We start from the raw sequence: 13,051 nt of genomic DNA, 5'->3' as shown, positions 1-13,051 counted from the left end.
ACATCTTTGGTGTGGTTTCCTACTGCCAGCAAGGCTGTGCTCTCCTCTTCTGAGGGCCACTGTGTGTATGTGTCTACCCCTAGCTATTTCTGAACCTGTTGGCCAACTCCAGGAAGCCTGCCTAGAAGCTGTTGTGGAGAGAATGGATTTCATGAGTTTCTTGAGAATTACTAGGCAGCTGGAGAGGCCCTGTGAGGAATGTGGCTGAAGCAGGAGTCAGTCAGCTGTAGGACTCGCACCTGGGGTAAACAAGGCTTCTTGGGTTTGTTGGTTGTGGGACTGCTTGCTCTAACTTTAGCACTTCTCAGGGAAGAAGTGTACTCCACATGCCAGGAAAGTTGATTTAAGAGGACTCTGAAATGCTTGCTTTGAACTCTTTAGATATTATGAGCCAGATCTGGTTAGGGGGTCAAGTGAAAAATGTTAGGGACTTGAGTCCAGGTCACTGAAGGATTCCGTACACCTACCAACAGGAGATGCATGCCTAATAAATTAGTCCTTTCTGCAGTCTCATTCCCAGCTGTGCAAGATTTGAAGTCCAGAATCACCTGCCTGTTTGCGATGTGATAATACAATAATTAGAATGTTTGCCTAGCATTGTTTCAGCCAAGGACTCTTGCGTTCAATTTTGCTGTGTCTTGGTGTACCCCTTTCTTCCCAGGGGAGTTTTCTCTCTCTCCACCAGGCTCCATTCTGGATGCTAAGAAGTGTTCTTGACTCTTCCCGGGGAAATCTTTCTATTTTTTGCTGGAATGATTTATCTGGAGAAAGGAAATGAAGTGGAGCATGACTGTGCATCTCAGCATTGGGATGTGCAGCTCAGAGAAATCTGGATTCTGATCTCTTTCAGGTCTGCTTCTTCCTTCTTATCCAGTGAGTGTGTACGCGGTCATTTCAATAGATAAAATACAGAGGCAGTGCTGGGAGCAGAAACCAGTCCCCAGAACATCCTCTCCCAAGGGGCAGATTTAACCAGCAGTTATTAGATAACAAGTGGGCCATGCGTGGTGGTTTTACTCGGGTGGGCGGCCAAGCTCCACCACAACCACTCTCTCACTCCCCCTCCTCAAAGGGGAGTGGGGAGAAAATATGATGAAAGGGACTCAAGGGTTGAGATAAGGACGAGGAGATTGTGCAGTAATTATCGTGACAGGCAAAACAGACTCAGCATAGGAAGATAGTAAGATTTATTGCCTATTACTAACAAGCTGGAGAAGCGAGAAACAAAGGAAAGAAACCAAAAGCACCTTCCCCCCTATCCACCCTCTTCCATCTCCTCCCCCCGAGCGGCACAGGGGAATGGGGGAATGGTGGTTATGGTCAGTCTATAGAGCTTCTTCTCCGCCGCTCCTTCTCGGTCACTCTCGTCCCCTGTGCTGTGGGGTCCCACCCACGGGATGCAGTCCTTGCTGAACTGATCCAGCGTGGGCTTCCCACAGGCAGCAGCTCTTCAAGAACTGCTCCAGATATGGGTCCATACCACAGGGTCCATCCCTCGGGAGCAAACTGCTCCAACCTGGGTCCCCCACGGGCAGCAGCTCCTGCCAGGTCACCTGCTCCTGCGTGGTCTCCTCTCCACGGGCTGCAGGTCTGGCCTGGAATCTGCTCCGTCAGGGGTCTTCCACAGGCCCCTGTCTCTGCCGGTGCAGGTCCACCTGCTCCACCGTGGTCTCCTCCAAGGCTGCAGCATGGAACCCTGCTCCACCGTGGTACTCCATGGGCTGCAGGGGGACATCCTGCTTCACCATGGTCCTCACCACAGGCCGCAGGGGACTTCTGCTCCAGCACCAGCACCTGGAGCACCTCTCCCCCTCCTTCTTCGCTGACCTTGGCGCCTGCAAGGCTGTTCCCCACTCCTCTCACTCTCCCAGCTGCTGTGTGGCGCAGTGTTTTTTTTTCCCTGTCTTAAATCTGCTCTCACAGAGGTGCAAAGCAACATCACTTATTGGCTCAGCTCTGGTCAGCAGTGGGGCCCTTGCCAAACATGGAGCAGCTTCTAGATCCTTCTCACAGAAGCCACCCCTATGGCCCCCTGCTACCAAAACCTTGCCACGTAAACCCACTACACCATGTTATCCCTGGCTCCCTAACAGTATCCTGAACTGCCTATGGAGTTGTCCTCACAGGATTAGGTGGTATAGGTGGTAGCTGACTGAGACTTTTTCAGCACTTTGGATTCAGGTACATTATTTCCATCAAAGTATCATTTATATACCAGATGCAAAAGCCAGAAAATCTTCTTTTTTTTTTTTTTAATCTTTCATTACATCATTACATCATGTAAAAACAAATTGACTGCATGAAGGAGGAAGATCTCCGAAACTCTTACAGATGCTTTTTGCCACACACAGAGAAGCCATACTGCCATAAAGGAGAGTGCTTTGTACAAAACCGTGAGGCATTTTAGGCTTCTGGCGGTTCTGAGGAATCAGTTGGGTACTTTGCAGATCACCCAAAAATGCCTCAATGCTTTTCACTGCTGTGCCCAGTGCTGGAGCCAAGCTCATTTGCTCCCCCCTGAGTTCCGTCAATACTGAGACCTTGATGCTGATAAAGATTTTCCAGTGGCACAAGACAGCCATCAGCTGAGATGATCTCAGCTTTTCTTGTCACCTAGACAAGACAGTGACAAGAAAAAAAAAAAGTTTTTAAGTGATTCAAAGCCCATGTTCACTGGACTTTATGTTACATCTTCTCACTTCTGCCAAAGAGGGGCAAGCTGGAGTGAGTTCCTTTTCCATCCCCCTGATTGTTACAACATCTTGTAGTCTCATGCTGGAAGCTGGAAATGTCCTGAAGGAAAAGAAATGCAAAAGTGGCAACCAGATGCCTTTGCCCCAGACATATATTTGGTATCTGGGTTACTCTGTTTTGTCTGGTCCATATCTGTGATAATTTCTATTTATATCCAGGTCTGTTTCCTGTCCATGCTCACCAGCATGGCCGTTTCTCCCTGTCTGTGCAGCGGTCTGGAAGCACACATGTACACACAGGCCAGAAGTAGTTTGTTTCAGCTGGGACAGATGGGATAAAGGTTTAGGGTGGATGAGCTTCCTTGAACAGCTAGAGCTGGCAGCAAGGAGCAGGTGGAGAAGGGGAGAAACCTGTTCCTTCGTGCTGCAACTTCGAACAGAAGGAGACGCTGTTCTTTCTCTGGGTCTGTTCCTACTCCAAAACCAGGGTGAATAACATGCTCCCTGCTTCCAGCCCTGAGAAAGGTGCTTTTCATGGTTCCAGTGCCGCACCAGCAATCTGGCAGGCAGGCCCAGGTCAGCTCACTCCCCAGCAAAGAGCTGTCAGCTCGCCGTTTCTCAGGCACTTGGTGGTTTTGGTGTGAGCAGCAGCAGGCTGGGCTCCCTCTCTCCACAGCATGCAGCCATGGCACTTCACAGCACAGACCATGTCCACAGCTTTTGTGGTCTTTCACTTGGTGTGCTCACCAGAGGTAGAAACACTGCAAATGATCTTCCCAGGGAAACCCCTCATCACCTGCCAGGTCCCTGTGTAAGATACAGTTCAGAGCACTGCAGCAAGCCCGATAACAAACAGGCAGCCCAGTGACACCCTGGATGCCATTTAGTTCACCAGGCCCCACTTCTTCCAACAGCGTGGAACAAATTCTCTGAGCCTAAGACCGCGTCTGTTTTGTCACGTACATCTTCACCCATCCATAGCTAGAAGAGCTTTGGATTTATGCAAATTGAGGTCTTGGTTTCCTAAAAGTAGTTCTCAAATGTAGTTGGAGGATCTGCATAATTGAAACTTTTGCTATAATCTTGCTGCCTCCCTCAGCCTGTTCCTGACCAATGCAGGTTATAAGTGAGGGTCTATAGTAAAAATAACTTTTAAAAGCTGTCTTTCATGTTTTTGCAGTATGTCTAAAGCAGCTTGGGTGCTGAGGACTGAAAATGTATTTCCCTTTTACTTGAAATGTCCTTGTGTTTATTAAATTAAGAGTGTTATTAGTCCTAGATCATATCCAAACCTTTATATGATTTTGCGTTTGTCATAATGAAATGGTCTCACTAAATATTTCAGTATGCCTCTAAATAATGTTACCTGTCATGTAATACTTGTCTCGGGTTTTTCTTGGTGACTTTGTATGGGAGCTGAAAAAGAGCTATCACAGAAAATAAAATGGGCCTAAAATAACAGGCCTTTGTATTAAATTTAACATTTGGCTTCTGTCCCAGAATTTTCTGCATCCATATTAGAATCAGATGCTAGCTCAAGATGAAAAGATTTCCTGGATGGTTTTTATTCTTATTCTTATTAAAGGGCTGATAACAGGCTGAAGGCAAGATACTTGTTGTAGTCAAAAAATCTGCCTGGTATCAAAGGCTGGATGGACAAGCTGACATGTATTGTTGTTAGGCCTCCCTGCTTGATCATATTTCAGTACCATAAAATCATTCTGCTGGATGTAAAAATACCAGTGTGAGAGCAAAAGGCTTGGGCTGGCAGGTCATAATCCTTGGGGCACAGGGCTTCCGCCTAGTAGCTGACCATGGGACAACGCAGGGGTTTAGTATGAGCAGATACAGTGTAGCTGTATTTGTTGTAAATTTTACTTGTTCTCCAACACCTGCGTTCATATTTGAATTAATGAAAGGCACTCAGCTGTCCTGGGGCTGTCCTATGGGACTGGAATCGTGTAATGTGGGGCAGCCCCACCAGTGCTGCTCAGCCTTCTTCAGGGAGCGGTGTTAGGGCTGACGGGGTCACCTAGGTCCTGCCTCCTTTGCCACTGGTGGTGTCAGCAGTAATATGTTCATCCTGTAGGCCATGGGCCCTTGTCTTCACAGACATACGGTTCCAGTGCCTGCGGATGAGGCCTGAGGAGATGAGGTGTTCCTGAGCTGAGTGACATGGCCTGGGGCCGCCATCCTGGCACTCACCCTCGTGTCTCAGGATCCACTGAGGCCAAAGGGTGGTCTTGATGCTCAGCCTACACGGTCATATCTGGGACAGCCTGGGCTGTCTCGGTGACCTGTGGGGAAAGCGATGCGTCCTGTGCCCTACCCCTAAACCATCCCCTGCCCCAGTTCCTTTGGTAATCGGGAGACAAAGATGAAAGTGGCCAGGGTTAGTCCTGGCAGGCAGCTCAGCCCCACACAGCTGCTCGCTCGCTGTCCCCAAGTGGGATTAGGGAATCAGGAAGGTAAAAGTGCAAGAACTCATGGGTTGAGATCAGGACAGTTCAGTGGGTAAAGCAGAAGCTGTGCACAAGCAAAGCAAACCAAGGAACCCATTCACTGCTTCCCATCGGCAGGCAGGTACTCAGCCACTTCCAGGACAGCAGGGCTCATCATGCAGGGTGGTTCCTTGGGAAGACAAACGCCATCACTCCTGGCGCCCTTCCTCCTTCTTCACCCGAGCTTTATTGCTGAGCATGACGCCACACAGTGTGGGACATCCCTCTGGTCAGCCTGGGCCAGCTGTCCTGGCTGTGTCCCCTCCCAGCTCCTGGTGCACCCCCAGCCCCTCGCTGGCAGGGCAGTGCGAGGAGCAGGAATGGCCTTGGCTCTGTGCGAGCACTGCTCTGCAGCAACTGAAACCATCCGTGTGTTATCACCACTATTCTCATCAAAAATCCCAAACACAGCACTGTGTGAGCCTCTATGAAGAAAATTAACTCTATTCCAGCCAAAACCATGACACCCAGATACTCTTCAGAAAGCAATTTTGCCTTTACTCACAGCATCTCTGTGCAGTACTCATGTATGATGGGGCTCAAGCAGTACAAATGTTCGCAGATGCTGGGTATTCTATGCAAAATCATTTTGTTTTTTGAGGAAATGAAGGAGTGGTGCTTTCTGGTGTTGTTTCTCTGCTGTGGCAGAGACTGTGAGCATGGTATGGGAGCTATAAATTAGATTTTGCAAAGCAGCTCTTCTGGAGGGAGGCTGCTGCTTCGGATTGGCAGGCTATAATTAGCATTTTCCTGAGGATATTTTTGCTCTGTTTTGACGCAGTATCTTCAGTGACAAAAGTAGAGTAGCAATTGCAGCCAGCATTGACCGTTCATTTCAGCTTGTGATCTCAAAAGGTATCGGAGAGTGAAAATGTTTTACAGATACGCTGCTTTTTCAAATGTACCTTTTTAAAGCAACTGGTCTGTGGTTTGAATTTGCAGGCAGAGAACCATTTCACCAGCGCTGGGCGTTTACAGCATCAACGTCAACATCTGAGCTTATACCCAGCGATCCTTTTATAGTCAACGGAGATAAATGTGCATTTTTAGAGGAGCAATTCATCTGGTCTATTTTAGACATCTTCTTTCTGATGAAATGGATTTTCTCCTAGGAGAGCCTATTTCTCTCCTTAGGAATAATTGATCATAGCATAATGAGTTCAGGAGGGGCTATCTATAGTTGGGTGGGATGGAACCCTTGCAGCATATTTCTGAATAGCACTGTCATCTCACTCTGCTATTAACACTTTTTTTATTAATTTGGTTTGTTTGTTTGTTGATTTTGAAATGACCAGATTGCCATAGCAAAGAGATCACTTGTATTTTTAAGAAATACTTGGCTCGGTGCCTAAGAGATTTTTTTACCGATGATAATTACAGCTACATTGACACTTCATTTTGGGAAACGGTGTTGATGGCTTGTTCATATGGGTTCACCTGAACCATGCTTATCGGTTTATTCAAATAAAAGAAGGAAAAAAAAAAACAAAGATGGATTTGCCATATATGAGAGGGCACAAAGGGGCATATATTCTGGTGAGTAGCATCTTAGGAGACAGAAAAATATCTTGTGAACAGCCATCAGCAAAAAAATGGGACAATATCTGGTAACTAAGGAATTGATTATTTGTGAAGTGTATAAACAGAGAGTCACACGACAGGAGCAATAAGGTACTGCTGGTCCTGTATTTGTCATTTGTCACTGTTTCATACTTGTACAACCAGACTGATTTTCAGAAGGTGCTGGCTGCTGGAAGTATGTTCCTTTTAAACCTTTCTTGTTGACTACCCCAACATCTATAATTACTTTTGAAAGTCTTGGCTTCAGAGTAGAATTCTGATATCTGGATTATTGACATTCAGAAGCTCCAGGCTCTCTAATAAGGTCCATTGAGCATTAGTTTTCCTCTAATTAATCTTCTGGTTGATTATGTAATTCATTTTTCTGGTTGAGTGTGCATTCTGTTTCTCTAGTTAATTAATTCTTTCACCTCAGCTTTGCTTATTCTCTCCTTTGTCAAGGTTTTACATTAATATTTGCAGCATTGCCTAGAGACGTGTATGCATATTCTCATATTCTTTTTCTTTTTTTTTTTTTTTTTTACAGACATAACTGAAATTGCACCATGTATTTTGAAGAGCTCACCAACAGATCAGCAGATGAACAAGCTTGCAAAGAGACTGGGACCTGAATGGGAGCATATTGTTCTGTGCTTGGGTTTGTCCCATACTGACATCTATCGATGTAAAGTCAATCACCCTCACAATGTGCAGTCACAGATTGTAGCAGCATTTGTCCTGTGGAGACAGCGTTTTGGGAAGAAAGCAACAATTCAAAGTCTGCAAGCCAGTCTGATGGCAGAAGAAGTGGATCCTTCTGTGATACAGTACATGCTCGACTGAAGCCTTGCTATTGATTGGGAGCTTTTACGCACTTTGCTAAATTAAATAAAGAGGACTCACTGAGACGTATTGAAGATCTGGTGCATCAGACTGGAAGAACTGGGATTGAGAACTGTGATTTTATTAAGCATATACATTCCAGTTTTCTGTGGCATCTTGTGATTTATAATTCCTTTCATGCCAGATTAATTTTTAGCAGGCATTAAAAAATGGATCACTCTTTCCTGTTCACTTTTGTACTATTCCAATGGGGATATAAGGTGACACTTAAGGTCCTTGCAAGCAGGAGGCCCTGCAGTGAGTTCAGCAAGGTTTCTGGTTTCATTGCGGGCGCAACACTTGGTTTAACCTATATTCTGGACTGTGTAGGAGCTTTTTTTACTGCTGTTCCGTGCTAGTTCCCTGATATCCCAGTAAGAAATGAGAATAATCATGGTTACTAATTTAACAATTTTATAACAGTTATTGCAGGTGGCCCATTTCACATTTGTTGAAGTTTTAGCACATACGGTTTCTTGCTAGGGTAGATGGCTGCCACCTTAGTCTACCTTTGAAACTGGCCCCAAGTGGAAGTAATGGGAACGTGGCATGCCTGTGAGGTTTTTTCCCATTATTATTTAATGGATGTAGGTTTCTCCAAGGAGACAGGCACTGTGCTTGTATGCTGTCTCTAAGCGTAGCATGGGTGGGGAACTCACTGGAAAGTTATGCAGCAGAAAAGGGACCACAGCATGGGCAGGGGATGGTAAACAGAGCAAGAAGGTGCCTATGAAATGAGATGACTTCTAGGTTGTCCATGTTTATCCCAGCTAATAAACTGGAAGATAAGGTGATGTCTGAGGAGTCTGCACTATGGTATGTATCCAGGAGTGGCCAGCTGCTCTCTGAGACCTGATGATAAGAGGCTGAGTGAATTTAAATTCTTTCTGGACACTTTACTGTACCTTAAATTAGGAACAAAGTTTGGATGCAGTTTCCAGGTCTATTTATGAGCAAATTATGGTAGACCGTTTAATCTATACAGAGTCATTGCCAAATAAATTCCCATATAATTTATCAGATTAACAGCCTTGCCAGAATTCTATACTAGGGAAAGAATAAGCCTTTTTGCCTTTTTTTCTAAAAATTCGTCTTCTACCCAGATTTTTGAAGACTTTTCCTGAAGATGGGAAATTAGGAAAGACAAAGGAAAATTTCAAGGACACCCTGCCTGCCATGTATTTCAGAAGCATGGAAACAGAGAACATATCCTGGCAGGATCAGTTCTCTTACAGGTCCTGAAGCAATCTGATGGTATTTCAGTCTTCTGTATAGATCTGACCTTCAGTAAATCATGATCCTGTTATACCTCACTCAGATCTTAACTAATTATATCCTATTACAGCTGCTTAGAGAATTTAAGTCTATCAACACATCCAAAATAAATGATAAACAATTTAGGCATTGTTATTTATTTATTTTGATATTTCATGGTGCTTTAATGCCAGCAAGTACTTTTTGCTGAAAACCATCCTAGAGCAGGTGTAGAGACATCTGACAAATTCAGATAGACAAGGCTCAGAGCAGGGGATGTGAGAACTCTGAACCTGTTCTGCTGGGACTTGAGCAGTGGTGTGACTTGCATGTGAGGGAGGAGGGGCAAAGCAGCGTCTGTGGCAGCAGCTTGGAGGAACAAAAGCTGGAAATGAGGAGCAGGAGGAACTACTAACAGCCTGACTTACTGGAGGAATCTCCCCATCACGTAAATGCAAGTACCTTATCGTGTTCTGAGCCAGCACAGTCCTGGTCTGAACACAAAGGGGTGGCCAAGGAGCTGTCCCCAGTTAAAGCAGCCTGAAGACAGTGCTCGGGAGTAGGACCATACATGGTAGTAAAGCAGTGTAATAGTGGGTGCGCTCACAGGCCCTTATACTTAGTTCTTTGGATTTTACTTTCTGCTTTTGCAAGACCAATGTCAGATTACCCATAACTAGTCTATATAGAGCACTTTTAAGAAAGTAGCTTGGAGTAGGTATGAAACCTTATGCCAAAGAAGCTGTTCTAACAAGTAAGGTATCCTCCCAGGTATTTAATATGGACCCCTGGAAGCTTGATGGGTCACTATCATAACGGGTAATTTCTCCATAGTCTTTAAAGTGGTCTTTAAATGGGCTAAATTCTGCATCCCAGCAGAGGTACTGAAATGGCAAGAGCCGGGACTAGACAAGGAATTTAAAACCTGGTCTCTTGTATTGTAGCATAAAGCACTGAATTCATAATTTATAGCTACTTTCACATTCCCAGGCCCTAAATTAATGCTGAAATACTTGAGCTGCAAATATGGAAGGGAGAGGTTTACTTATTTTATGAGACAGTTTCCATTGCTGTTATTTTTAAATTCATGGAAATGTTCCTATTAGACTCTTCAGTTTTATTGAAGCTTGTTTTTGCACCACACAAGTACAGGGACACATTTAACTTGACAGTAGTATTCCTTTAACCCAGTGTATTTTTCCATCCATTTAAAAATGTTTTTCTTCTGTATGTAATGCTTTATTTTACACAAGGATGCAATTAAGACAATTTAATTCTTCAGATCTATAGCAACGCCTCTCATTCTCTCTTAGGCCAGCCAAAAGATCTTAAAAGGCTTGTTCTTCTCTGGCAAATTTGGGAGCAAATGTTATGTGTTTAAATGTCACTCACAGGCGAGCCCGTGACTCCAGCTCTCATTTTTCAGGATGAAGGCAGCCCCGAGAGCGAGCGCCCGTCCCTCCCTTTGCTGCACGTTGGGGTGAGGACGTGGGGCTCCTCTCCTGCTCTGGTGCTAGCCCCCAGCCCTGCCTCAGCCACTGCTCGTAGTGGGTAACGGGGCCTGTGGCCACTTTGGCCACAGCTTGGGATGGGGGCTCAGCAAGGGGCAGGGTATGGCCAGCAGCAAGTGTTTTCTGATGGACTGGGGTTTCTTAGCTGAAGCTGAAAGAGCCTTTCGAGTAAAAATTGTGCGATCGCTATGTTCTGGTTTGTGGCAGCGTTTAGGTGGCCTGAGAGAGGAAAGCAAAGTGGCCCCTGATGGACCTTCTACAGAAATGGATGGCTTGACTTTTAGTACTTGGAAAAAGCAGCCATTGGTTTTCTTCCTTGGTCTGTAAAGGAGAGGTTGAGATCCCACTTAAATTCTCTTAAGCGGTAAGCAGGCTTTATAAAAGCTGTTTTGTACCCTGCGAGTACAGGCGGGACTCTCAGCACAGCGATAGGAAAGGACTAAGAGCACTACTTCCCACCTGAACCGAGCAACACAGGCTATCACAAAGGAGGGACCTCCTCGGGGCGCAGGCGGGTCAATGAGGCTTCACGCTGCTCCGAACAGTGCCTGGAGAGTAGAGGAAAACTAAAATGCAGCCATCTTCAAGCTGCTTCTCCCGGATGGTACGGGGGGAGTTTCCATCTTGTCATATGTTACAGCAGCCATCGATCTATGGAATAAAACATTTTGCTAAAGGCTGGAAAAATAAACAAAGTCATATTATATTCAAAGAATATAAAAGGCACGCTGATCTGACCTAAATACAGTCATGCTGCCAATTTTGTTTCTTACTGGAAATAAAAACAATCTCTGAGAGCGAATCTATTTATAAGCTTCCATATTCTCAATAACCATAGACTAATCTCGATGCACAGCAGAAGCAGAGCTGAAAAGGCAGTTTCTAAAAGGTTTGCGTATTTACAATGATTTTTCTTTCTGTGAATTCACAATGAGTGTCCAAATTTCACTAAATGAAAATAATTTTTACTTTCAAGGTGTCTTTCTATCACTTGATAGATAGACCTAAAAATAAACCCAGTGATTTGGCTTTTTTTTTTTTTTTTTGGCCTGAATACAATACCTTTCTGAAAAAGAGGCATGGTTGCTGGAAACGGAAATAATCCTTCAAAACATCTTTCCAGATTAAAAAAGTAAGTATGTATTTTAGCAGAATTCACTTCTGAAGCTGGCAGTTCAGTTGTGAGACAGATGAATTGGTAATTTTCCCTTGAAGCTGTCGGGGAGGGCTGAACGATCAATGTAGCGGAGCGGTTACTGAAGGGCTGATGGCGCGGGAAGGCTCCTGGCACTTGTGCAGCAGTGACTGCATTAAAATGTCTGCACATGCTGCAGATGCCATTTCTGACATGGATGTCAGATCCAGGCCCCAGAAGCAAGGAGACAAAAAGTCTCTTATTGACTTCAATGCGCTTTGGATTAGGCCGTCTCTAATTGGAACCTGCTGAAGCGTGGTACTTTTACTACCTCCCTTTGAAAAGCAGTCTTTATGAATTTGGGGCAATAAAAAGTGAAGGGTTTTTGTGGGTGTAGGAAGCATTCTGGGTTACGGGGTCCTTTTTTCTCTACCCTGAGTGCTACTTTGCACTATCCACTTCAAAATCAGCGCCATGAGAAAGGAAAAAGAAGAGAGGAGCAGAAAAGGGCACAGAGGACAGAATGAGCCAAGTCCTTGACCAGCCATCTGCCCAGAAGAGGGACAGGCACTTAGACCTAGAGTAGCCAGGAGGGGCACAGTGTCCAGCACACCTTGCCATGGCCAGTGTGAGGTCTTCTTGCGGTGTGCAGAGCAGGCACCAGCCTCATGGATGCCATCCAGAGCTCTTCTGCACCAGCAGGAGGCTCATTCAGCAGAGAGGATGCCCAGGAGCCTCCTGAGAGCACCTTGCAGAGCACCCAGAGGCTGTACCTGCCTGTTGGCTGCCTACTGCTCTCAGTGAGCGCTGCCATCACCCTGCCCGAGCAGTTCGTGCCCACCCACTGCATGTACCTGTCCCAGGGGTTGCTGCCGCAGGGCATAGCCACGGGTGGGCTCAGGGCAGGGGAAAGCCTCAGCTGGGAGATGTCCTGTCAGCGGTGCTTCTCCTGCAGGGTGTATTTTCAGGGCTATTTCCTGACAAACAATGCTTTTTTGATGTTTTTTTTGGGGGGGTCCCGTGGGTTGGCCATTTGGCAAGTGCAAGCCAGTGAGCTTTGGCTTATTTTTAAGGGAGCCATTGACTTAGCCTCACAAACCGGAGCGGCTTCTTCGCACACGCACGCTGAGCACCGTTCCCTAGGAAGCAGGCACACAGAGCTTCTTACGCTCCGCTGACATTCATTTTGATTTGTTAGCAATACCTTCTTCGCCGGGAGTGTGATGCTTCCCGGCTCACACAGCACAGCCCCATAGCTCCAAGTGCTCCCGCTCAGCTGCGGCTGGCAGGGTCGAGCTGATGGCCCCATTCATCGTGGTGGCACCTCAGCAGGAACAGCACTGGGTGCACATAGCCCAGTCTCTGCCCTCGAGATCCTGAGCGGCACCCGACAGCCCTGTAAAAAAGGCTAGGAAGGCATACTAACAGGAAAATAGGTAACTTTTAATGAGCTGAGCAGGCAAACCCCAGTGATACCGTCTTCTCTGAAGTAATTTTATTTTTATGGACACTTTC

General features: G+C 45.9%; 1 protein-coding gene across 3 annotated transcripts in view; it reads left to right on the top strand.

The window, feature by feature from the left end:
• CRADD (CASP2 and RIPK1 domain containing adaptor with death domain) overlaps positions 1-8,430 on the top strand; it is a 77,688-nt gene extending 69,258 nt beyond the window's left edge. For all 3 annotated transcript variants that reach the window (XM_035337213.1, XM_035337228.1, XM_035337219.1), the window contains exon 3: positions 7,302-8,430. In XM_035337213.1, coding sequence (XP_035193104.1) covers positions 7,302-7,597 — 296 coding nt within the window. In that variant the 3' untranslated portion in view covers positions 7,598-8,430. The remainder of the gene's footprint in view (positions 1-7,301) is intronic.
• The last annotated feature ends 4,621 nt before the right edge of the window (positions 8,431-13,051 follow it).

The sequence above is a fragment of the Oxyura jamaicensis genome, chromosome 1 (assembly GCF_011077185.1).
Source record: "Oxyura jamaicensis isolate SHBP4307 breed ruddy duck chromosome 1, BPBGC_Ojam_1.0, whole genome shotgun sequence".
Taxonomy (NCBI): domain Eukaryota; kingdom Metazoa; phylum Chordata; class Aves; order Anseriformes; family Anatidae; genus Oxyura; species Oxyura jamaicensis.
The sequence above is the reverse complement of the archived record's forward strand: the minus strand, read 5'-3'. Positions and strand labels throughout refer to the sequence as shown.